Source organism: Chrysemys picta, chromosome 11 (assembly GCF_011386835.1).
Source record: "Chrysemys picta bellii isolate R12L10 chromosome 11, ASM1138683v2, whole genome shotgun sequence".
Classification (NCBI taxonomy): Eukaryota; Metazoa; Chordata; order Testudines; family Emydidae; genus Chrysemys; species Chrysemys picta.
This window is the reverse complement of record NC_088801.1, coordinates 35,056,020-35,080,494: the sequence shown is the minus strand read 5'-3', so window position 1 is coordinate 35,080,494 and position 24,475 is coordinate 35,056,020. Positions and strand designations below refer to the sequence as shown.

Below are 24,475 nucleotides of genomic sequence, written 5' to 3'. Positions count from 1 at the left end.
ATCCCACTGTCTCATAACTTCTAAGATAAGCAGAGGGTTTCCCACATTTTGGATGCTAAATGTGAGCAAGAGAAGCTGGCTGAGGGATGGAAGATTCACTGGTTTCTCAATATGACAAGGAATTTTGGCCCATACTTTACCGTACTTTAGTAAATTAGAAATAACATCAAGCCCAAAGCAGAGTTCGGCAGGACTTGAGAAATGTACCCAACACCTTTAGCCTGAGAGAATATTAATCAAGGTGAAAATATCTGCGCAGACACTTCCCTCAAGGCCACCCCCCTCTGAAATTTAAAAGAATAAAAGTTGTTTTGCCCTTTCTTGCCCTTCCCGTCCTTAATTCCACTTTTTCTTTATTTCCTTTCCTATAATAGACCATAGTGCAGCTAGCATTCCCTGAGTTTTCTCCTGTGTCTGTTAGCCCTTTTCATGCTCTCTTTTTCTATCACTTCAAGTATCTCTTTCCCTATTTTGTGTTCTCAACTTGCTATTGAGTTTTTATTGCCTCTTTTATAAGAGAGAGCTTTTTCTCTCCAACTTTCTCTCTTGCCTTTTTCCCCTCTAACTTTAACCCATCAGTCTGTCTCTCCCCCCTCCTGGCCATCCATGCACACAAAGGGCTTGGAAATTTTACTAAATACTCTGTAGCTAAAGGGATGCTGGAACAATTTGTATAGTGGGGCTGCTAAGAGCTTTTAATCAAACTGTAAACCCTATATATAATGGAAACTACTTCAAGCCAGGAGATGCAGCAGCACCCTCTGCACACCCCTAGTTCCAGCACCTATGGCTAAAGGACTGAAATGTACAAGCCAAAGACTGATACAAAATATGGGGAGTCTTATTGTCTAGGGGCAGTCCCCAGATGAGAAGCCTTCACTAATCCCAGCTACTAGGAAAGTGGAATTGCTTGGGATTATTTCCAGGATGCTGTTGCTGGACTCTGCTCAATGACTCTTTCATATGAACCTGGTATTGTAGTTCAGCTAGTAGTGTCTGAAATTTAAGCCCAGTCTCTACCCTTCAAATTCTTTATAGCTGCTGAAAGGAAGAAAAAGCTTCCTGTCTTCCCCACTCCTACTGCAGTGCTTCCTGGCTACTGTAAAGTAAGAGAGTGTGTCTGTGTGGTGGTGCTGATGGTGGGTGGGGTGAGCTAGTCTTCCTCTCCTCTAGGCTCTGGGCTGTTATGTTGGGGAGTGTTACTCTCTTTCTCTCTCTTCCCCCCCCCCCCCCCATCCCTCAGTTTTCATTTGAGTCCTTCTGGTGAATAGTTCCAGTGCTTGCCCCCACTGTTTCTTATCCAGTATGTGTCTTAAAGAGCAGCAGTAGAGAGAAATTGACCTAATTATTTTAGTCTGACTGGTGCTCTCAGGGTTCTGAATCTCAGCTGTGAAAACCATGAGCACCAGAAGCAGAACTGAACTTTCTGTTTGCAGACTCAGTTCAAGATTGCAAGGTTAGACAGAAAACCATGGGAGTTAGAAGCTTAATTGTCAAAGGAGGGGTGGGGGGAACTTTAGAGTCTATGCAAGTTAAGGGCATTGATCAGAGAAATTTTCTTACTGACCATGGGGAAAATGGGATCAGTGTGTCTTAAGACTTCCCTAATAGATTTGGCATAGGTTTGCTTAAGTTATGAGCACATAAGATTTATTAGTGTATCAAAGGTTAAGCCCTCCATTTCAGTTTAGATTCTTCTTTTGCTTCCTCTCTGTTTTTCCTGTTTATTCAGCCAGTTGTATATTTCTCAGTCAATGTAGTAGGTTTGTTTTCTTTTCTTTCCTTTCCCTTTGCCCCACTCCTAGCCATTCTCATAATTAGTTGTTCAGATAGCAAATGCTAAATGGGTTATTTTGAAGAGTATTATTAAAAGTATTAGTAATTTGCCTTCTGGATTATTTCTGTATAACTGTGCTTTAAACTGTTTTGTACTGCTCTAGATTTCAGTCAGCGTTTGACACTTTGCTGAAAGATTATTGGTACATTTATAATTATGTACTGAGTGCAGTATAGGTGAATAGTGCTTTACGTAGGCAGGTCTCAGCATTTGTGTTTTAGACTTTCTCCACTAGATCTCAGTGTTCCCAACCTCCTGAGTCTAAGACTGTTGGGACTTAAGTTACTTTCTGTAGGGAAATGGAAAAGAACAGATAGATGCAAAGAAAAATAATTGTCATGGATTCTCTGGCCCTGCAGGATATGGTATGGCTGACCCTTTGCATCTACGAGTGCTATCCTGACTTAATAAAAGCATTCTCAACCATCCTTGCTGAACATTGACACTGATCCTTTTCTTTTTGTTTCACATGGGTAAGTCAGTGAGGCCTTACATGTTAATTCCAAGTCTCTGGACCTGATATGCTCCTAATAGAAATGTTCCTGATTCTGTGGTTAAAACCTTGACAATATATATCACAGATTTGGTTTTCCTCCTCCTCTGAATTGCCCTTTTTTTGCACTTTAAATTGTTTAGATAGCAGATAATCAGACAGGCAAAATGGTCTGTGCCAAATGACCTGAAGGAAGCAGAGAAACTCATTTGCTGCCTTCTTGCTTTTAGTGGGATCCAAAACTTTCCCCAAGATTCCATTAAACTTTCAGTTTTTATTTCATGGTTACATTCCCAGTTACCTGGTTTGTTTCCCTCCAGGAGGAGACTGACTCTTCCATTCAAAGGCACGAGGCTATTTAGGAAGAGAGACAACACATCCCTTAGAGATTGGGAGAGAGAACCGTCTTGTGTCTGGAGGCACCCTGAGCACATGTTTAGCATCCAGGGATGCTCATTTTGGGTGAAGAAGGAATCGCTCATTTAAAAGTTTTTGTTTTTAACACTCTTCACAGGAACAGGGAGAGATCCAGATTTGCAGGGAATTTTTCCTGTACCTTTATTGCAACCTAGTTCAATAAACCTATAGAGATGATCTGTTAGAATCAGTTTAGTAATCATATTAATTATTATCAGATCACATTACTTGCATATCAGTGAACATATCAATTACACAGTCGATTTCTGTTATGTAAGGACCACCACCACAGGCCCCTCCATTCTTTCCAGTGTTGCTTTTTCCCACTAGATAAGCTGTAGAGAGAAATGTTACTCTGTAGTGTTCTGTAGTGATATTTCTATACCTCTTTTGTAAAGATTGAGCCATCTGTTGGACTTCACAGATGGACAGTGACTTTAACTCAACTCACAATCCAGAGTTCCAAAAGTTCATTTAGATCCTTTGAAAAGGTACTCAATTAACAGGCCTAGAAATTGAAGTGTGCTTATCTACACAAATGCATGCTTCCTCCATATTGTCCCATGAGGATGCCTCAAACCTGGCCTTAGAAGACTAATCTCCAGGGATAGAAAGGAACTTCACTCTCCATACACTGATTGATTCCATGATCCAGCCTTTGGCTTCAGTGTCTGAGTACCAGTTCTGGTGGAGGTTTTTGTAATGTGACTATCTAAAAGGAATTAGGTTGAGAACTTTAACTCAGTTTACATCAGCCACAGAATACTAACCTAGAGATAACAGGTTATGAACCCTTTCATTAGTCTCTTCAGGCAGTCCCCAAAAGATGATACAGTTTAAAAAGATACTGTTCATATTTGACACAGAACTTTAGTCCCCATATTTAGGTTAATGTTACATTTTTATAAAATATTAAGGCTAATTTATAGAAATAAATTCCATCATTTATTCTGCAATGGTGGCAACCTAAACTTTACATCATTTAGAAAGTGAAGAGACTAATTATTGTAATTCAAGCTGAGTGCAATGCAAAAAGTTAATAGCCAACTGAAGCTGTTAAAGCACTTTAAGGTTCCATTACAGTAACCTTAAATGTTGGAAACGCACTTAATAATTCAATTGAATTGTCTATATTTAGTGATATGCAAAAAGTAAACAAACAGTAAATACATTAAAAGAAGAACAGGAGTACTTGTGGCACCTTAGAGACTAACAAATTTATTAGAGCATAAGCATATATGCATCCGAAGAAGTGGGCTGTAGTCCACGAAAGCTTATGCTCTAATAAATTTGTTAGTCTCTAAGGTGCCACAAGTACTCCTGTTCTTCTTTTTGCGGATACAGACTAACACGGCTGTTACTCTGAAACCAGTAAATACATTCATTCAGTTTACTTCCAGTATCCAAAATGTTACTAAATAGATAATGAACTATTTAAAATGTGATTTTAAACATGAGTGTCCCTTTTTAATTAAAGTGATTTTAACTAATCAACAAAAGACACTACAGTTTTTCTACCCACTGACTACAAAGAGACACTGCATCAGTAAACTCTCACTTAGTTACAGCAAAAGCAGATTCTCAGACAATTAGTACCTAATAATTGAAATGAGTTTGACTGTTCATATGTATACTATTGAGAACAGATTTAAGTTTTTTCTAGATTAGGGCCTAATAGAAATCTTGAAGGAGAGAATAGGCTTTTTAAAACTTCTTGTTTTTAGGCAAGCTTTAACATAGGAATATATAGGAAATAAAACTTCAACAATGACTACAGTCAGTGGAATGCCATATTTTGTTGATAGTCTTAGGAGGTTCTCTTATCTTTTAGATAATCTACCACAGAGGAAGACAGGAGAAATGGGAAGGAGAGATTTCTGAAGTAGGGGTGGGGAAGAATCATAGCGCTTCCATTGCCTGCAGGATTTTTAAAATCCTCCCTAATGGATCCTCTAGAATTGGAAAATATTTTGTTTACCTTAGAAGTCTTCCAGTTTCAATGCTTTGGGATAGCTCATGATCAACTAGCATAGATGTTATGCTCCGATATTGTTTTAAAGTTATACAGTTTTTATTTTCTGTTGAAAAAATATATTTATTAAATGTCAAAACTAAGATTTAAAAAAAGGGAATTGACATTTTTTTGAATCAAGAATAATAAAGTTCAATATGTGTTACTTGAAAGTTTTTTCATCAGATAGTTGTTGTGTATTCAAGTGCTCTGTTCAACTGTACAATATATTCCTTGCACATTGCAGTAGATGAAACCTATATAGTATGTTTGCTTTTTCTTTTTTTCTTCACACTGTCTCCTTGCTTCAAGTTATTGGGAAATTAAACCATTTATTTAAAGAGTCCCTTATAACTATCAATATTCTGATATTAACAGGTTAGTGACTGTTAACTGCAGTAATATTTGGTATCTGGTAATTCCATTCCCTAGTAACAAGAGGTTAACATATTAAAAAGTTGATTGAAGAAATCTGCATTTCTAAAGTTAAATCTTAAACATTTAAGAGTTCTTGTTCTTGAGACACTTTAATTTACTTTTCGAGTTATTTTGCAAGCTATGCGAGAACTGAAAGGGAAATGTTTAACATGCCACTGGGGAGACTATCTTTATTTTTAACATAAAAACATTTCTTTAGAACTGCTTTCGATGTGGGGGGGGAGGGAACCCATAAAACATCTTGAACTTTATATAGTGTTTTTTTTTTTTTTTTTTTATCTGGCGGGATAGGAAGGAGGAAAAAAATGTGACCTTAAGATGTGATCAGAGACTATACGGGCATGTCTACACTTCCCATTTAAAGCGCAAAAAGTCCCTTTTTTGTGCAAAAACCACGGGACATCTATACTTGCCAATGACTTTTTGCGGTGAAACACAGAACTTTCACCGCAAACAGAAAATCACCTCCACGAGAGGCATGCAGTTCTTACTGCTGATCCTTTTGCTGTGATGTGCAAGTAAAGACCTGTTCTTCCTGTTTACACGGCTTTTAGCCTATGGAGGATAGGTGACCACTCTGGCCAGCAGCTCTGATGCTAGGTAAACAGATGTCTGCCCCTCCCACTGTAAAACCCGTAGAACTTTGAAACTCCCCTTCCTGTTTTCTTGGCAAGTGCTCACTTATCTGGCCAGGTGACAATGGCTGCTCCACCGATCCCCTGCTTGGAAGAATGCTGAGCTACTGGACCTGATCAGTGTTTGGGGAGAGGCTGTACAGGGACCCAGGATGCCCCGTGATCACTCCCCTCCCCCCCCCCTTTTCCCACAAGACCTATCCTCAAAATGGAGAGAGCTGCACTGTGGGATAGCTGCCCTTAGTGCGCTGCTCTCATCCACAATGGAAGTGTTGTAGATGTGAACACAAGCTGACGCTTGTGGAAGTAAGTGCGTACACAAACCAGCGCTTTTCTTTTACCGGTTCCCTATCACCGGTGAAACTGATAGCGCCAAAACTCTGCAAGTGTAGACATAGCCATAGGTTGTGGCTAAAAGCAAAAGTTAGGCTCAGCATGGATCTTGACATTTTTACTTTGAGACTGATGCATTATTATAAGAAGTTTTTGAGTTTCTGCCATTGTGAAACAGCAGCACACTTAGTAGGGATGGTGAGTGCCTAGGCTTTTCAGTAAAAGCTTATTTACAGCACACAATGGAGAAATCAATTCCCCATATTAGTTTCTGTCCCTTCACTCTTCTTGGAGTTATTTTGGTTTATATTTTTAGCCTTGTTTTCTTTTGTTTGTATAGTTTTTATCTCATTCTTCACCTTTGACCTACTTTTTGGTTTTCTTTCACTGCCTCCACCTGTTTACTTGTCACTCTTCCCATTTAGTCTTTCTTGCCTCATTCCTTTCTCAAGTCTTCTCTGAATAGTGTATTTAACATTCTTTGTCTCTCAGGGCTTGTCTACACTACAAAATTAAGTCGACTTTATCTAATTTGACCTCGAGCGTCCGAATTAATTAAGTTGATTGCGCGTGGCCACATCTTGCTTATTGTCTTGATGGAGTGCTTGATGGCCTCACTAGCAGTGCCTACGTCGATGCACAAAGCAGTGCATCATGGGTATCCATCCCAAAGTGCAACTTGCTGCAGTGTGTTTTGGGAAGTTTGTGCAATGCCTCATGGGACCAAAACATTGTTGCAGGGGAGAATGGGAACATTGTCTGCATCCCATGATGCACTGTGCTCCCTCCCTCATATCAACAGCAAACAACCCAGTGGTTTTCGCGCCTTAAAACCGCCGTGCATACGCCATAACCCCAGAAGCATGGAGCCTGCTCAGTTGTGCAGTCTTGCTGTGAGTATCTCAAACACCTTATGCCTTCTCCTGCAGTATTTCCAGAGCCGAAGTAGGGTCCACTTCATGGAACATAGCAATGTCCTGCAAGCAGCCTGCTGCAAGCCATTGAAAAAAACAATTCACAATTGCTGCTGGCAGTCACAGAGCACCTGCACTCTGAGCGCTGTTTCTGGTCCTGTGAAACAAGCACTGACTGGAGCGACTGCATCATTTTGCTGGTATGGGATGACGAGCAGTGGCTACAGAGCTTTCAAATGCGGAAGGCCACCTTCCAGGAACTTTGTGCAGAGGTTCCCCCACCCTGCAGTTCAGCAACACAAAAATGAGAGCTGCTGTGACAGTGAAGAGGCGATTGGTGATCGCTGTTTAGAAGCTTGCAACACCAGAGAGTTACTGGTCAGTGGGGTATCAATTTGGAGTAGGTAAATAACTGTGGGAACTGCTGTGCTCCAAGTGTGAAGGACCATTAATCAACTTCTGTTATGAAGGGTAGTAAGTCTGGGAAATGTGCAGGACATAGTGGATGGTTTTGCCGCAATGGGGTTCCCTAATTGCGGTGGGGCAATAGATGGCATGCATATCCCCATCTTGGCACCAGACCACCTTGCCGAAGAGTACATAAACTGAAAGGGATACTTTTTTTTCAATGAGCAACAGAGAGTCCTGTGGCACCTTTAAGACTAACAGATGTATTGGATCATAAGCTTTCATGTTAGACACATGTTTTTCAATGGTGGATCACGGGGGCGTTTCACCAAAATCAGCATAGGATGGTCGGGAAAGGTTCATGAGGCATGTATCTTTAGGAACTTGAGTCTGTTCAAAAAACTGCAATCCAGGACAGAAAAAAGTCGGGGACTTTCTTTCAAGACCACAAAATGGACATTGACAACAATGAGATGCCTATAGTTATCCTGGGGGACCCAGCCTACCCCTTGCTCCCATGGCTCATGAAGCCGTACAGTTTTAATATTGTCATGAAAAGTAAAGCATTGCTGGAAGATGTAATGCTTTTTGCAGCACAACACACATGTATTTAGTACAATACAGTTCCACGTATACAGCAGCATATGGCTTTGTTGAGTTTAGCTGATGTCTTCCAGCATCACCTTGTTGTGATGAAAAATAATATTTTGGACAGCCAATTATCATTATTTCCCCCTCTCTACCAGCAGGCTAGAAAGTGAGTATTGTATAAGGGTAATCAGTCAGTTTGAGAGCTAATAGCCTTACTGCGTGTTAGTCTGTATGAACTGTGACAGAGTTTGCGCTATATTGAATATACAATAGAAAATGAAATGCATACTTAGCTTTAGCTAAGAATTAACTATGTAACAGTATCTTCAAGCCCAGCATCGGAAATATAGTCATTCCATATTTTGATAGAACAAAGCAGATATACATTAAGACGAACGTTTATGTGTATTAAAAAGGAATGCAGCATATGTGATGTGTTCAGTAGTAAGAGGAGTGTTAAATACTTTTGATGCAAAAAGACATTTCATGAGCATTTTAACTTTTCATTCCAACATGTGATCTAATACAGAGTAGCTTGTCAACATCTGTGTACTTGCCAAGAAAAGCCATTTGTTCCAAATTTCCCATTTCAGAAAATAATATTCTCTGTGGAGGTAACAAATTCATATGATGTTGGGTTACAAATGCTACTGTTCTTTGAAGTGATTGCTCATATCGATTCCAATTAGATGTGGTGCACGCCGTTTGAAAGTTTTTTCCCCTAGCAGCACCCGTCAGGTCAGCTGTGGAGCCCCCTGGAGTGGCACTTTTGTGGCGTTCAATACATGACCCTGCTGACCCGGCGCCTCCTCAGTTCCTTCTTACCGCCAGTGATGGTCGTTGGAACTGTGGTGTCTTGATTTGCAAGCTCTCCACGTTTCCCTAGCTTCTGATTTGGACTGTTTGTATTTTGTAGTTGATTAGTTCTTAGTTGGTTCTTAGTTATTGTAGTTTTAGTTAGTTAGTTACTTAGCTGTTGGGCTGGGGGGTTTACCCTCCACCTCGACTGCATTCTCCTCGGGGGACTTACATGCCTAAGTCCCAGGGGTTCTGCAACAAGCCCATGCCAACAGGCAATCCTCATAACACTTGTTTAAAGTGTCTGGGGGAAGCACATGAGTCAGAAAAGTGCAGGATTTGTAAGGGCTTTCTCCCCCGAACCAAGAAGGAGCGGGACTTTAGATTGAAGCAGCTCTGTATGGAGGCGGCACTTAGACCACAACCCACATCGGCACCGCAGGACCTGGCGCCGAGTTTGTCAGCACACAGTTCCCTGGCAGCAGTGGTGGAGGTGGCACTGCAAATGACTCTGGTAAAGACCCACAGCACCATCGCTCCCCGGTACTGAAGACGGCGGGACCGGCCCGGCACTGATCCCATTCACTGGTGCAGAAGTGACACTGGAAGCAAGAGAGGAGTGGTTTTCCTACTTCAGAACCCACTTCATCAGAGCTGGCCAATGGTGTGTGTCCCACGGAGGAGCCTCCAGATCCGAAACTTTTGGAGCCTGCACCACTGACTTTGACCCTGCAAGAGAGACCGTTGAGTCCAGTGCACTTGGACTCCCCGGGTCTGGTGGTGGAGGAGGTAGAACTGCCTTCCACCCCGGACACCTTTGAGGCAGAGACCTCATTGCAATGACAGCACCGAGGTCCCTGGCCGTTTGTATTAAGCTTCCGATACCACCACAGGTGGCACCATCCTGGGGAAAGTCAGCGATATCTGCTTTCCGACAGCCTGCAGAGGGGAGGCACTGCTTGGAGTCCAAGTGCTGATCAGCCTTGCGGCGCTGGTCGTACTCGTGGCGCAGGTCTGACTTGCGGCACCAACCAGCAGGCAATCCTGAGCAGGTACAGTTTTAACTCCTGGAACTCAATGCTGAAGTTTAGGGAGCTGGTACCAACTGTTGTTCTTCAAGATGTGCTGCTCATATCCATTTCAAACCCACGCGCCTTCCCCTCTATCGGAGTAACCGGCAAGAAAGAACTGAGGAGGCACCGGGTAAGCAGGGTCATATATTGAGCGCCATGAAGGTGCCACTCCAGGGGACTCCATTGGTGCTGCTAAGGAAAAAAACTTCCAATGACTGTGCACATGGTGCACACACACCTAATTGGAATGGATACGAGCAACACATCTCGAAGAACAACAGTTATGAGAAGGTGAGTAACAGTTTTTTGTGTGTCACTAACTTGAGATCTATGTAGTTCTAATTTTGTATTTTCTTTATTTCTTATTTTGATTTAAAGAAAATATAAAAAATAACTTTATGCAGCCTCTCTACACCCTAGTAACATTTCAGTTTAGAATTACAAAATATCACCCACCAGCATAATCCAGTAGAAAATTAGTGTTCCAGGCCAGACAGAAGATTATAGATACCCTTGTGGCATACTCGTTTTTTTTTTTCTCCCTTTCTATACCTTTTTAAAAAAAATGTGCAATCTCTTTGAATTTAGTTTATTAAAAGCTTGGAGTAGGTTCAAGGTGGAAGAACTACTGAATTAACTGCAAATAGGGATTGTGTAGTTACTTCTGCATTGTGTAAGCCACTTTTCCATGCTTTTAAAATTGGCCTTTCTAAATATAACAATTGAAGCGTCATATAGCTGAATATTTGAATATTCTCTTATGACTTATAAAAAGTATATTTTTTGAATGACTTGCTTGGACTAATTTTAGAATCACTTTTATATTTTTATGGCAGGCATTACCAGATGACACTGTTATGCATAATCTCCCCCCCTATGTTGGCGGGAGACCGTCTCTCTCTGACATAGCCCTGTGCATATGAGCGCTTATGCAGGCAAAACTTACGTCGCTCAGGGGTGTGTTTTTTCACACCCCCGAGTGACAAAAGTTTTGCCGACATAAGTGCTAGTGTAGCCCTGGCCTCAGTTCTATATCTTTCTTCAGCATAAACTGCCATTGTGTGAATTGGGTTATGGTTTTATGATGTGGACAAATGTAAACTTCGGATTAACTCATATTGTTAGTGACATCTGATAGCTTTGCAACCAGATCTCCAGCAGTGAAGGGCAATTGCATTAGCCTACTTGGTTAGAGAAGTATTATTAACCCATCAACGCTTGTTGAACAAAACTTGCCCTCCTCTTTAGTTTTTAAGGGTTAAGACAACAAGGGCAGTTCTGACCCATTCAGTGCAAAGATCATCCTAGGCATCTTGAAGAAGTAAAAACAGGCCAAAAGAGGGAGAACTGATTTATTCTGCATTGTTAGAACCTGTTTGATTTTTATAATGTACATATTTACAATTTTTAGTGGTACTGCTTTTATTTTTGTCACTAGTTTCTTCTTTTAACCTATATAAAAACCAGAATCTCCACTGTGTTTAAAAAAAAAATAAAAAAAAAAATTGTGATTCACAAACTGTTTGTTGAAGTTTTCATGTAACCCAAAAATAACCCTGGCATGCTGCCCATGCTGACCAAAGTTAATTGAGTACCTGTTAGCTCGATGCATTTGAATTTGTCACAGAAGAGTTGTAAACCCAAACTAGCAAAACTGATTTAAGCCCTGTAACCCTGTATATAAGCAAATTAAAAAAAAAAAAAAATGAATGGAGGAAGGTTCTGAATCTTCATCATGGTTGCTTGATTTGGAAAACTGTAAGTACTACTGATTTGTTTTATAGGGCAGGGATTCTCAACCTTTTTCTCTCTGAGGCCCCCCTCGACATGCTATAAAAACGCCAGGGCCAGGAGGTCTCGGGGCAGGAGCCTTGGGCTTAGGTATAGTTTGATGTTTATTTTTGGGGGGCAGGGGCCAGCGGGGATCGAACCACCTCCACATGGAGGGGGTCCAGAGAGGGAGCACCACCTCCACCCCCTGACTCACCTTAGCAGGTGACCCAGCCTGTCTGGGTTGGGGGGGACAACCAAAAATTATAACTCAAAGGTGGGGGCTTAGCTCAAAGTTTTTTTAAAACAGCCTAGGGTGCAGGGAGGGGGTAGCGAGGGGCTGTGGGTGCAGGGAGAGGGGTGTCTGGGGCAGTGTGCAGGCAGGGGGGTAGCGAGGGGTGCAGGGAGGGGGTAGCTAGGGGCTGTGTGCAGGCAGGGGGTAGTTGGGACTGTATGCGGGCAGGGGATAGCTCAGGGTGCAGAGAGGGTGTAGCCTCAGGGTATAGGGAGAAGGGTATTAGGGGCTGTGTGCTGTGAGGACTCCCCTGCGGTCCCTGTTCCCAGAGGGTTCTGCCAGCCATGGAGCCGGGCCTCCGGAGCCGGGTGGCTCTTACCGGCTGCCTCTCTGGGAGCAAAGGGGGCTCGGAGCTGAGGAGCAGCTTTAACCTGGGGCACCAGCAGGAGAAGAGGGAACACTGCCACTGCCTGCTCCATGGCACCCGCCTTCGACCTGGCGGGGGGGGAGGGGAAGGTGTGGAGCTGCCCCCGGGACTACCGTGCTCTTGCACTGCAATTGGGGGAGGGGTGGGCAATGCCTTCCATGTCCCCAACTTTGCCCAGGGGCTCAGGGCTTCTGCCCCACAGGAAGTACTAGGGCTTGGGGTTCCGGGCTTCAGCCCCACGCCTCCCGGCTTCAGCCGCGCGGGGGGCGCCGGAGATCGGGACTTCAGTCGCGGGGCCCCGTGGCCCCCTTGAAAGGGCTTGCGGACCCCCGGTTGTGAACCGCTGTAGAGGATGTGAATAGTTAAATTATTCCACTTGGACTTTTGAAGTTCAAAGCTCTTTAAGTACTTTCAGAAACAGACAGATTACTAAATTGTGACAAGATTTCACATGACTAGTTACATAGTTTTGTTTTGCAATGCTACTGTGGACCTTGCTGTTTGTTCTTAAGTGTAATTAGCTTTGAACTTCTGTTTTTGCAGGGAAGGTATGTGTTTCTATTCTCTGTATGCTAAAGCTTTGTTTTAATTTCCTGCATTGCAGGTCATTGCAAGTAATCAGATTAATTGACATTTCTTTGAGCTTGCATTAAAAGTAAATTGCTTTTATTTGGGGCATGCAGATACTTAAAACAACATGTTTCTATATTGACATTTATTTGTTTTTTGTAGTGAGTGTAACTTCATCTAACTGTTAAGGGAATGTTGAAGGATATAAAAGCGAAGAGATTATACAAGTTAATACATGCCTTGAAGTTTTATACATGAACTTTTCTTAAGCTGTACATTTTTGGCGACATGTTTCAGGAATATATCCTTTTCCACTGAATATAAAATTCATACTTTTCCAAATATTTCCCTCATGTTCATCTCAATGTTTTAGAGATATAGGAACTTTTTTAATAAGTTGTCAAGCTTCCTCAGGAGTTTCTGTAAATAAAGTATGACTGTGGCATCAAAGGAAGAAAAGTCTATTGCATGGGTCTGGAAATTTTTTTGAATGCCTTAACATATTTTGTCACTGAAAACTGATTTCTGGTTGTTCTTTCAAACTGAGATATTACTTCAGGAATTTAAAGCATAATTTTGAGTAATGCCTTCTTGCAATTTAATCACTACCTTTTTGAAGATTGAGTTCACAAACCTTTTCCCCTGAAATGTAAACACATTATTTCCAAAGGTGATTGATTAAATAAAAGGGGTTTCTGTCTAAGGGGAAATTATACTGTTACTGATTTTATTTATTTATTTATTTATTTTTAAAGCTAAGTTAGCACAAGTAGGTACTCTGTATACAGATGTGGGGTGGTGGTGTTTTCTTTATGTAACTTGTACATTGTTCACTCCTGCCTGTTGTCAAAGAAGTGCAAGTTGCACCATATTGCAACTTAAACTCGTGTTATGTGCAGCGAGTAATTTATGTCACAGCTGAGATTGGCACAGAAACTTCAGGCTGTATCAGTTAATAGTATATTCTTTAAAAGGAAGAAGAGTAGCATGATCCTGGTCAGACACAGCAGACGAGAAAACATTTTATTCTTACACTGCATGTTTATTTCCATATTTTGTTTCTATTTCTGTGGAGGATCTATCACAGCTGTGTTAACTATAAGGGGAGGAGAAGTGAGAGATGGTGGTGGTGTGATGACACAATATTGTTGCTGATAGGTCATTCATGAAGTTGTTGTTGTTGTTTTTACGGATGCACCAATATAACTAGGCTACATGTGACATGTAACTCACTTCTGCCCCTCCAAGTTTTAAAGCCGAACAAGTAGACAACACAGACTATCAAAAATAACATTTAAATATAACAAATTAATAATGATATGTAGAAAACACTTTTTCCTTTTGGTTTTTGCAATTTCATTGCCATTTTTGAGAGTCTCATAAAGGTAATCACTGAATTCTTTCAAATCCTTACTATAGAAAGACAGAGATGTTTTGGGAAAAGTAAAACTTTCCCAAGCCCACGTGCACTGTAGATTTAAGATGTGCGTATCGTCAACAGAACATAGTTCCTGTGGCACTGTTGTATTACATGATGACTTCTCTGTTTCACTATCAGAGTGCAATAAATCTTCTGGCAGATTTTACTATTGCAACATGAGAAAAACACCATTTTCTTTATTTAAAAAAACAAAACAAAAAAACATCCAAAAACATACATGTTGCACGATAGAAGGTGGTTTTGTTTTGTTTTTATATTTACAGTGTGAAAAACCAACATGTAAAACTGAATACAGTTCGGTTTTATTGGATTCTTAGTGTGGGTTAGTCATACATTTCTCTCGTGCTTCACCACCACTAACAACATTTTAACAATCCTTCTGTGAGATATTCAGGCACCTGGCTTTCACAACATGAGGGTGAAAGTAATATAATATTGGTCATTTTCACTCTGATATTCCTGTTGGGCCATAGGGAAAGAATTGTGTTGAGCACAATTATTCACTAACTGAATATTTTGACACTATGTTGTACTATAAATATGTACTGCTACTTGTATTTTTTGTTAAGGTTTCCTAATTCTTTTTTTATTATTTCAGAAGAAAAGCTAAAACTAAAGCTCCTCTTCCTCCATCTGAAACAAAAAACTTGAAGTTTCTTCATTTGATGATACAGAACCAATTAATTACACCATGGAACAGAAAGAGAATATAACTGATAAAGACATAAAATTATCAGTGGTCCTTCCAGGGGATGTGATCAAATCTACTACTGTTAATGGCAGGTATGGCATAGAATTTTTTTTGAGAATGACACTCAGTTCCTACTGTCTGTAGTTATACTTTCTGGACAAATTTATAGAGCCCTTAAATCCATACTCAAACTTGCACCTCCGAAGAAGATATGTTGTTTAATTAGTGCTCTGATTCTAATCACTTGTTACTGGGGAAAAAATCAAGTATATAGCTCTATATTTCAGTACTCTTTTTTTTTTTTTCCTCCCCAAAGAGGTTCCCACCCCCCAACTTTAAGATTAAAAACTTACTTATGGCAAGGAGTGGTAGGAACCAAATTAGCAAGAATGGAAGGTATAAAATAATTTTATAGGTCATTGTGTGTGTTGAGTAAGGAGGCATCCAAGATAGAGGGACTGTAGCTGCCCATCTCCACAAATGGATTCATTCTTTCTCCTAGTTAAATCAGTTATTCAAGGGTGAGTAACCTATTACATTATTCACATAGGAAGTGATGCCTTCAAGATTTTCTCACCAATCTCATTACTACTTCTAGAGTGCAATGAATCCTAGAAACTGTCCTAAATGATGGTGGGTGCCAAAAAGATTTTGATCCTTTCAAACTCTCTAAATTTTAAAAGAAATAGATGCTTTCTATCCAAGCCTCTGTTATATTAATGTTTTAATTGAATGTCTTGAAGTCAAGCCAGTCAGAGAATAGAACATACTGTGAATGCAAGCCAGTAAATTTAAGTGAGCCTTTTCTTCGTGTGTACTGAGCCCACTCCAATTCAGAAAGTTCTGACAACTAGCTATTGTGGTGGAGTCAGAAATCCTAGTATCTTAAAGCAAAGTGGAAAATGTATATACCATCTCAGTTCAACGTGGCAGACCTTACAAGAAAAGATGAATCTGTTGCTTGCAGGTTAAATGCCAGCTTGTTGCTTTCACAGTCTGGCAGATGAAATAAAGAACCCATATGTATATTTTTCTCTTCTTTGCTTTCCTCTGTGTTGTCCCTGTGTTTTTTGCAATTTTTTTTAAATTATGTAACCTGAAACTAGTAAGCAGCTGTATCCCTCTCATTACTTAATAAGCAATTTATCCTTGTATGGCTTGCTTGCTCATGTTTGCAGACTTTCCCCTTCAGTAGAATGGGCAAGCCTTTCACTTAGCAGAGTGATATTTGTCCTTTATTCACTAGGATCTGTAATTGACGAAGTCTTGTAGTTCTTTTCTAGGCCCCAAATGATCTTAAAGAGAACTTTGATTTGAGGTTAGTGTTTCTGAAAAAGGATACATCTTCTGAAATCGCTTACTGAGGTTATGAGAATGCCAAGATTCTTTGGTAAAGGAATTTTGCTTATTCTTGCACCTAACTGAACTATGGCATGTATAATTTGTCAGTGTTCAGGAAGATGCCCTGCAAGTTTATCAGATAAAATGTGGGCATACATGTGTCATTTAAGAACATAAAGTATACTGATTCTTTTAGCAATTTTGTTATCCCACGAATTAGTGGTTTTTAGTGGTGATTTGCTGCTTAGTATGTATGGTGGGGTGTGTGTGTATGTGTATGTGTTTTTTGTTTGTTTGTTTTTGTTTTTTAAACTGTTCTTGAAAGTGAGCAGCTGTTAGTGTTGGCTAGACCCATTCATAGTGCAGGGAGATACTGTGCAAGTTTCACCATTCTGCTCTGCAAATACTCTTCCAACAACTGTGTTTTTCTAGTCTTGGGCCTGTCTTGAGCAGAGATTGCTAATCATGTGTCCAGTTGTATGCTGGCATTGTTAGTTTGTGGACAAATAACAAGATCTACCTGGTTCTAAATATGTTATGGACAACTAACTTATTGGTTTTTGTCTTATTCCTTCCTCTGTTTAGACCCAAGAACAGATTTAAAATTCCTGAGCTGAAATCTAGTGTAGTATAGAAATTTAAACTGGGCACAGGAAAGAAAGTAGGGAAGTTATATTTTCTTACAACAAACTGCATTTCTTCACTTTGCCCAAGTGTCAGAATGCTATAGAATGAAGCCTCTGTGCAGTTGTCTGTGTTCTGCTGCACAGCCCACTTTGCTGAATGTGCAGTTAGGCTGAGCTTAGTGAGTTACAAATTGTTCCAGAAGAGCTGTGCTGAATCTGTGTTCTTTACATCCTTGGTGGATTTTTTTTTTAATCGGTTTCTGTGTACTTCCAGTCATTTAGGATATTCTTCCTATAATTTGTTGCTTTACTCTGCATAGCTAGTGAATAACAAGTTTTGTCTGTTTTGCTGCCCTAGTTTTCAAAAACTGTTATATTTATAATCATTAACAAATTCTGTTTTTACCTTAAAAGTATGTTTTGTGTGTTTTGGGAGGGGGAAGGGAGGAGTAAAGTTCAGGAGGATATAGGCTTAAGTAATTAGTCATAGAGAAATGAAATAGATTTTTCCCAACCTGGAAGAATTTTGATGACTACTAACACAGTGCTGCCAACTTTCATGATGTTATCGTGAGCCTCGTGGTATTTGTTGTTCTGAAAGCCCAAACTCCTGGAGTTAGGTGATTGTCTGAGAAGCTTAGCTGTTTTTTAAATACATTTCTAGCTTTCATGGTTTGGGAGAAAAGCTTGGAAATGTTACCCAAATGTACCCTAAAGATTCAAAATCCAGAAGATAGATAAAGGATCCCCAAATATATTCTTTTGAAAAATCACATGACTTTAAACCAGTCTAGTGATTTTTTTTGTTGTTTTTTTCAGGGCCTGACTTATGATTTTTGACTGTTTGGGCTGGCATTACTGCTAACCTTTTAACTACTAAGATTGGTTCCTTCAGAAGAAAAGTTCATTAGGTAACTTAAGGACTTGTGGCTCATTGGTTGTTAAAAGTAGGTTGTGTGAGTACTTCATTTGAATTCTGTAAACCTTTTTACAAGAAACCTGGCTACAAACTATTTCTGCAGTTCTCTGTATAAGAGCAGTCATAGTTGCACACAGCAAAAGTTACTTAACATTAACCATTGTAGTTCCAGTACTGTTCAAAGAAATAGAAAAAATAGTTTGTGCCCTTCCAACCTTCCAGTAATACTATATGATCTTATGTTGGCTAGAGAATTCTTGTTAATCTTCCCAGTCAGGGCTAAAGATGAGATTAGAGCATGAACAGTGAGTAGTTCTTTGTGTGTGTGTGTGTGTGTGTGTGTGTGTGTGTGTGTGTTTAAATTATGTTGTGATGAGAGGTTCCAAATATTTATTGCTCACTCCTCAGAGGATTCAGCATGTTGTAAACATACATCACATCTTTTTTTCATTGCTTTAAAACACATCTGGAGGCAGAAATAATTACAGTTCATTGCAAAATAAAAACCTATTCAGAGAAACAGGTAAATTGGAGGCTGATGGAAACATACTTTAAGTGTGCAAATATGTTTTTGTAATCACAAATGGTAATTTGGGAAAACTTACGTGACTTAACAACACAGAGGACGTGCAAAGGGCAACCCAGAATAGACAGGGATGGCAAAGTCCTTTTTTTGTCCTATGTGGTATTTGATGGCACAAGAAGGTTTCAGATTCAGAATAATTCACTGAATAATTAACTGTAAATGAGTTTACTTTTTTAACTAATACTGCTAGTCAGATTAACATATCAACCAAACAAAATTTAGCAGAAAATGCTACTTTAAAAATTATTCCAAAGTGTCATTTGGATTACTTTTTAACAATTATTTACTTACGGACTCTGCCTTTTGACCTCCTGTGTCAGCTGCATCCGTACGTAACTTGGCATGTAGACACAATTTACTTTGAGTCAGTCACGATGCTGGGAATTATTTAACTACCAAGGATGTGTTACAACAACAAGGGGCCACATTGAAGCATTTTTATCTTTACTTTCTGGGATGGCAACAACTGCTGAGAGGAAAAATAAATGCAGTTGAAAACAAACTTTATGAACTGGTAAAAAGAAGAACAGGAGTACTTGTGGCACCTTAGAGACTAACAAATTTATTAGAGCATAAGCTTTCGTGGACTACAGCCCACTTCTTCGGATGCATATAGAATGGAACATATATTGAGGAGATATATATACACACATACAGAGAGCATAAACAGGTGGGAGTTGTCTTACCAACTCTGAGAGGCCAATTAATTAAGAGAAAAAAAAAAAACTTTTGAAGTGATAATCAAGCTAGCCCAGTACAGACAGTTTGATAAGAAGTGTGAGAATACTTACAAGGGGAGATAGATTCAATGTTTGTAATGGCTCAGCCATTCCCAGTCCTTATTCAAACCGGAGTTGATTGTGTCTAGTTTGCATATCAATTCTAGCTCAGCAGTCTCTCGTTGGAGTCTGTTTTTGAAGTTTTTCTGTTGTAATATAGCCACCCGCAGGTCTGTCACTGAATGACCAGACAGGTTAAAGTGTTCTCCCACTGGTTTTTGAGTATTTTGATTCCTGATGTCAGATTTGTGTCCATTAATTCTTTTGCGTAGAGACTGTCCGGTTTGGCCAATGTACATGGCAGAGGGGCATTGCTGGCACATGATGGCATATATCACATTGGTAGATGTGCAGGTGAACGAGCCCCTGATGGTATGGCTGATGTGATTAGGTCCTATGATGATGTCACTTGAATAGATATGTGGACAGAGTTGGCATCGGGGTTTGTTACAAGGATAGGTTCCTGGGTTAGTGGTTTTGTTCAGTGATGTGTGGTTGCTGGTGAGTATTTGCTTTAGGTTGGGGGGTTGTCTGTAAGCGAGGACAGGTCTGTCTCCCAAGATCTGTGAGAGTAAAAGTGAAATATTTCACATTTGGGGACAATATATACCTTCAAGTCAGCGGCACTGCTATGGGTACCCGCATGGCCCCACAATATGCCAACATTTTTATGGCTGACTTAGAACAACGCTTCCTTAGCTCTCGTCCCCTAACGCCCCTACTCTACTTGCGCTACATTGATGACATCTTCATCATCTGGACTCATGGAAAAGAAGCCCTTGAGGAATTTCACCAAGATTTAAATAATTTCCATCCCACCATCAACCTCAGCCTAGATCAATCCACACAAGCGGTCCATTTCCTGGACACTACTGTGCTAATAAGCGATGGTCACATAAATACCACCCTATACCGGAAACCTACTGACCGCTACACTTACTGACCGCTACACTTACCTACATGCCTCCAGCTTCCATCCAGGACACACCACACGATCCATTGTCTACAGCCAAGCTCTAAGATATAACCGCATTTGCTCCAATCCCTCGGATAGAGACAAGCACCTACAAGATCTCTATCAAGCATTCTTAAAACTACAATACCCACCTGCTGAAGTGAAAAAACAGATTGACAGAGCCAGACGAGTACCCAGAAGTCACCTCCTACAAGACAGGCCCAACAAAGAAAATAACAGAACACCACTAGCTGTCACCTTCAGCCCCCAACTAAAACCTCTCCAGCGCATCATCAGAGATCTACAACCTATCCTGAAAGATGATCCTTTACTTTCACAGATCTTGGGAGACAGACCTGTCCTCGCTTACAGACAACCCCCCAACCTAAAGCAAATACTCACCAGCAACCACATATCTCTGAACAAAACCACTAACCCAGGAACCTATCCTTGTAACAAACCCCGATGCCAACTCTGTCCACATATCTATTCAAGTGACATCATCATAGGACCTAATCACATCAGCCATACCATCAGGGGCTCGTTCACCTGCACATCTACCAATGTGATATATGCCATCATGTGCCAGCAATGCCCCTCTGCCATGTACATTGGCCAAACCGGACAGTCTCTACGCAAAAGAATTAATGGACACAAATCTGACATCAGGAATCAAAATACTCAAAAACCAGTGGGAGAACACTTTAACCTGTCTGGTCATTCAGTGACAGACCTGCGGGTGGCTATATTACAACAGAAAAACTTCAAAAACAGACTCCAACGAGAGACTGCTGAGCTAGAATTGATATGCAAACTAGACACAATCAACTCCGGTTTGAATAAGGACTGGGAATGGCTGAGCCATTACAAACATTGAATCTATCTCCCCTTGTAAGTATTCTCACACTTCTTATCAAACTGTCTGTACTGGGCTAGCTTGATTATCACTTCAAAAGTTTTTTTTTTTCCTCTTAATTAATTGGCCTCTCAGAGTTGGTAAGACAACTCCCACCTGTTTATGCTCTCTGTATGTGTGTATATATATCTCCTCAATATATGTTCCATTCTATATGCATCCGAAGAAGTGGGCTGTAGTCCACGAAAGCTTATGCTCTAATAAATTTGTTAGTCTCTAAGGTGCCACAAGTACTCCTGTTCTTCTTTTTGCGGATACAGACTAACACGGCTGCTACTCTGAAACCTGTCTTTATGAACTGGTGATCATCGAATCATAGAAACGTGATGTGAAATCTTATTTCCAGGGAATGAATTAAGACAAGAAGACAAAAGAGTAATTTGATTGTATAGAAACATTTAAATAAAATTTATGTGAAGAAACAAATGCAGCCATAATACTCTGAGATAGGGGAGGAGGAAGGGAGAGTGTGTGTGTTTACTCTCCATTATAAAACCCTGTGTTCAGTTGCTTATAATTTTGCCAGACTAACCATTCAAGCTGAGTTTTTTCATGCTGTGTCTCTATCTCAGGCTGAAGCTTTGGAAAGTTTCAGCAAAAAGGTTCAGCAATTTGGAGAATGAGGTTAAAGAAAAATAAATTTTTAGCCAATGTTGAAAACTTCTTACAACAATTTCCTGAAAAGCTGAAGTGCTTCTAGGCTTTGGAGCAGGGACTTTATATTTGGCAGTGTGGTTGCCCTAGGGTCAGAGAGGTGCCTTTTTGGCTCTCCCCATTAAAACCTACCCAAATTTAGCCAGATTACATACCTGTGAAAATCACTGTTTGCACATGCTTGGTAGAGGTTTGTTAGAGGCTGGCAGCTAAATTTTCCAAATTTTCTTTCTACACTGAGCATGCTCCATCTTCAGAGTTTCATATGAACCATACTAACCACGGTCAGCCCTCACAGAGCTTACTGAGCATGCTCCAACCCAGGACTGAGCAAGCATTTTTTGTTTTAGACACTGTGCAGTAATGGGCTATTGCCCAATCTTGGTTCATATGTTTGCTTTCAAAATCCACTTTTAAAGGCTAAGATTTTGATAATGGTATCATGAATCGGGGGATGCAGCTGGAAGCAACATTTGTTTCAAGCCACAGTAGCAACCTAAGAAGACCTGCAGATAAGAGCAAGCAGGACCTTCCTGCACTGAACATTATCCTCCTCCCCACATCAATATTTTGGAAACTTTGTGAAATACTTCTTCACATCCCTTTTCCCTACTTCAAATGAAGCCCACTGTTGTTCACTGGGCTCATCCCAGTGTGGACTGGGTTGGGGTTTAGGATTTTGGAGAGGGTCAGAGAAATGGATTTTTTGGGGGCCTAAAATATAGTTCACTTTATATGTAAAGGAGGAGATCTTGGTCTCTGCTCTTGTCTCCCACCTGCAACACCAGGACCCAACTGATAGTGCTAGAGTCTGTGCTTAGTTGCCAACCTTTTAAATAAAATTAATAGATAGTTCTCTCGATAAGCTGGGAGCCATTGAGCTGATGGAGCCACTGTCTCCATTCTTGTTCAGCCATAGGGAGATGAGAATGCAATGGTCAGTCTCAGCAGCCCATCCTCTTTCCTTCTATCCACTTAAATTCATAGATTCCAAGGCCAGAAGGGACCATTGTGATCATCTAGTCTGACCCCCTGTGTAACACAGGCCAGAGAACATACCAGGAGTGTATCTTTTAGAAAAACATCCAATTTTGATTTAAAAATTGTCAGTGATTCAGAACCCCCCAGGACTCTTGGTAGATTGTTCCTATAGTTAATAACTCTCACTGTTAAACATTTACACCTTATTTCCAGTCTGAATTTGTCTAGCTTCAATTTCCAGCTACGGGAATCGTGTTATACCTTTCTGTGCTTGATTGAAAAGCCCAATGTTAAATATTTGTTTTCCATGTATATACTTACAGACTCTAACCAAGTTACCCGTTAACCTTCTCTTTGTTCAGTTTAAATAGATGGAAGTCTTTGAGTCTGTCACTAGAAAGCATGTTCTCTAATCCTTTAATCATTCTTATGGCTCTTTTCTGAATCTGCTCCAATTTATAAACTTCCTTCTTGAATTTTGGGCACCAGAATTGGACACAGTATTACAGCAGCAGTTACACCAGTGCCAGATAGAGAGGTAAAATAACCTCTCTACTCCTACTTGAGATTCTCCTGTTTGTGCATCCCAGGATTGCATTGGCTCTTTTGACCACAGTGTGACACTGGGAGCTCATGTTCAGCTGCTTATCCACCACAACCACCAAATCTTTCTCACAGTCACTGCTTCCCAGGATAGAGTCCCCCATCCTGAAAGTAAGGTCTTCATTCTTTGTTTTTTAGATGTATACATTTACATTCACCCAGTTTTTGTGTCCTCTGCAAAGTTTATCAGTGATCACTTGGGTGGGAGCACAAGGAAGAGGACAGCAATTTCTTCCTTCCTTCTTGCCAATGGGAAAGAAAATGATGTATGAAGGAGAAAGGGTGAGATCGGTGCTCAGGGCTGGTTTCCCTGAGTGGAAATGTAATTGATCTTGTGAAGAGCTTACAGATGAGTTTCTCACTGCACCCCTCAGGCGGGCATGTACCGACGGGATGATGGTACAGAAGTTGTTTTTTCTATCCTCCCACACAAACCCAGTACAAGATTGTAGGCTACTTGATGCTTTTGAATCAGATTTTTTTTTCAGGCAAGTGCTGCCTCCTGCTGCTTAAGCAAGTAATGAGACTTTCCTCTAGAAGATGAAGAGGAAAGAATAAACCTAAAAATAGAGCAGAATTTAGCCTATAATATCCTAGTGCTCAGTGGTGGCAGATGGACGGTAAAGCATCCCTCTGCTTACATGATCCTGAATTTAGGAATATGTTCTTTTGTATAATTCCAACATTTGAAAGTGTGCTTGTTTTGTTGTGTGTCCAGGGCTATGATTCCAGCCCTGAAGCCTGAATGAAGCTTGCTCAAGAAATAAGCAGTGCTAGAACCAGCAAGAACTAGTTTAAATGTAGGAATCATAACCTGGGTTAATTTTAAAAGTTAAAAATTAAATCATGGCATTAAAAAAAAAAACAAAAAAACAACCTCCTCCTATTACTTACATTCAGTCTTTGCTAAGCAAAGACACCTCTTTCTATGTGTCTTATGTCGGTGAAGATAAATTTAAGTTATCTGTTCTCCTTCAAAATAATTTTATTCACAGAATTGTGCCTAGGACAAAATTCTAGACAACACTGCCTC

At 40.4% G+C, this 24,475-nt stretch overlaps 1 protein-coding gene across 10 annotated transcripts in view; it reads left to right on the top strand.

Annotated features, from left to right (window-relative positions):
• Positions 1-24,475, top strand: part of COBLL1 (cordon-bleu WH2 repeat protein like 1) — a 136,321-nt gene that overhangs the window by 69,918 nt on the left and 41,928 nt on the right. For 7 of the 10 annotated variants that reach the window (XM_024114844.3, XM_024114841.3, XM_024114842.3 and 4 more), the window contains one exon: positions 14,990-15,174. In XM_024114844.3, the coding sequence (XP_023970612.2) occupies positions 15,083-15,174 (92 nt within the window). In that variant the 5' untranslated portion in view covers positions 14,990-15,082. Of the gene's footprint in view, positions 1-11,567; positions 11,707-12,828; positions 12,929-14,989; positions 15,175-15,632; positions 15,716-24,475 lie in introns of those variants that run through there. The other 3 variants (XM_065561776.1, XM_065561778.1, XM_065561779.1) reach the window with 3 other exon arrangements.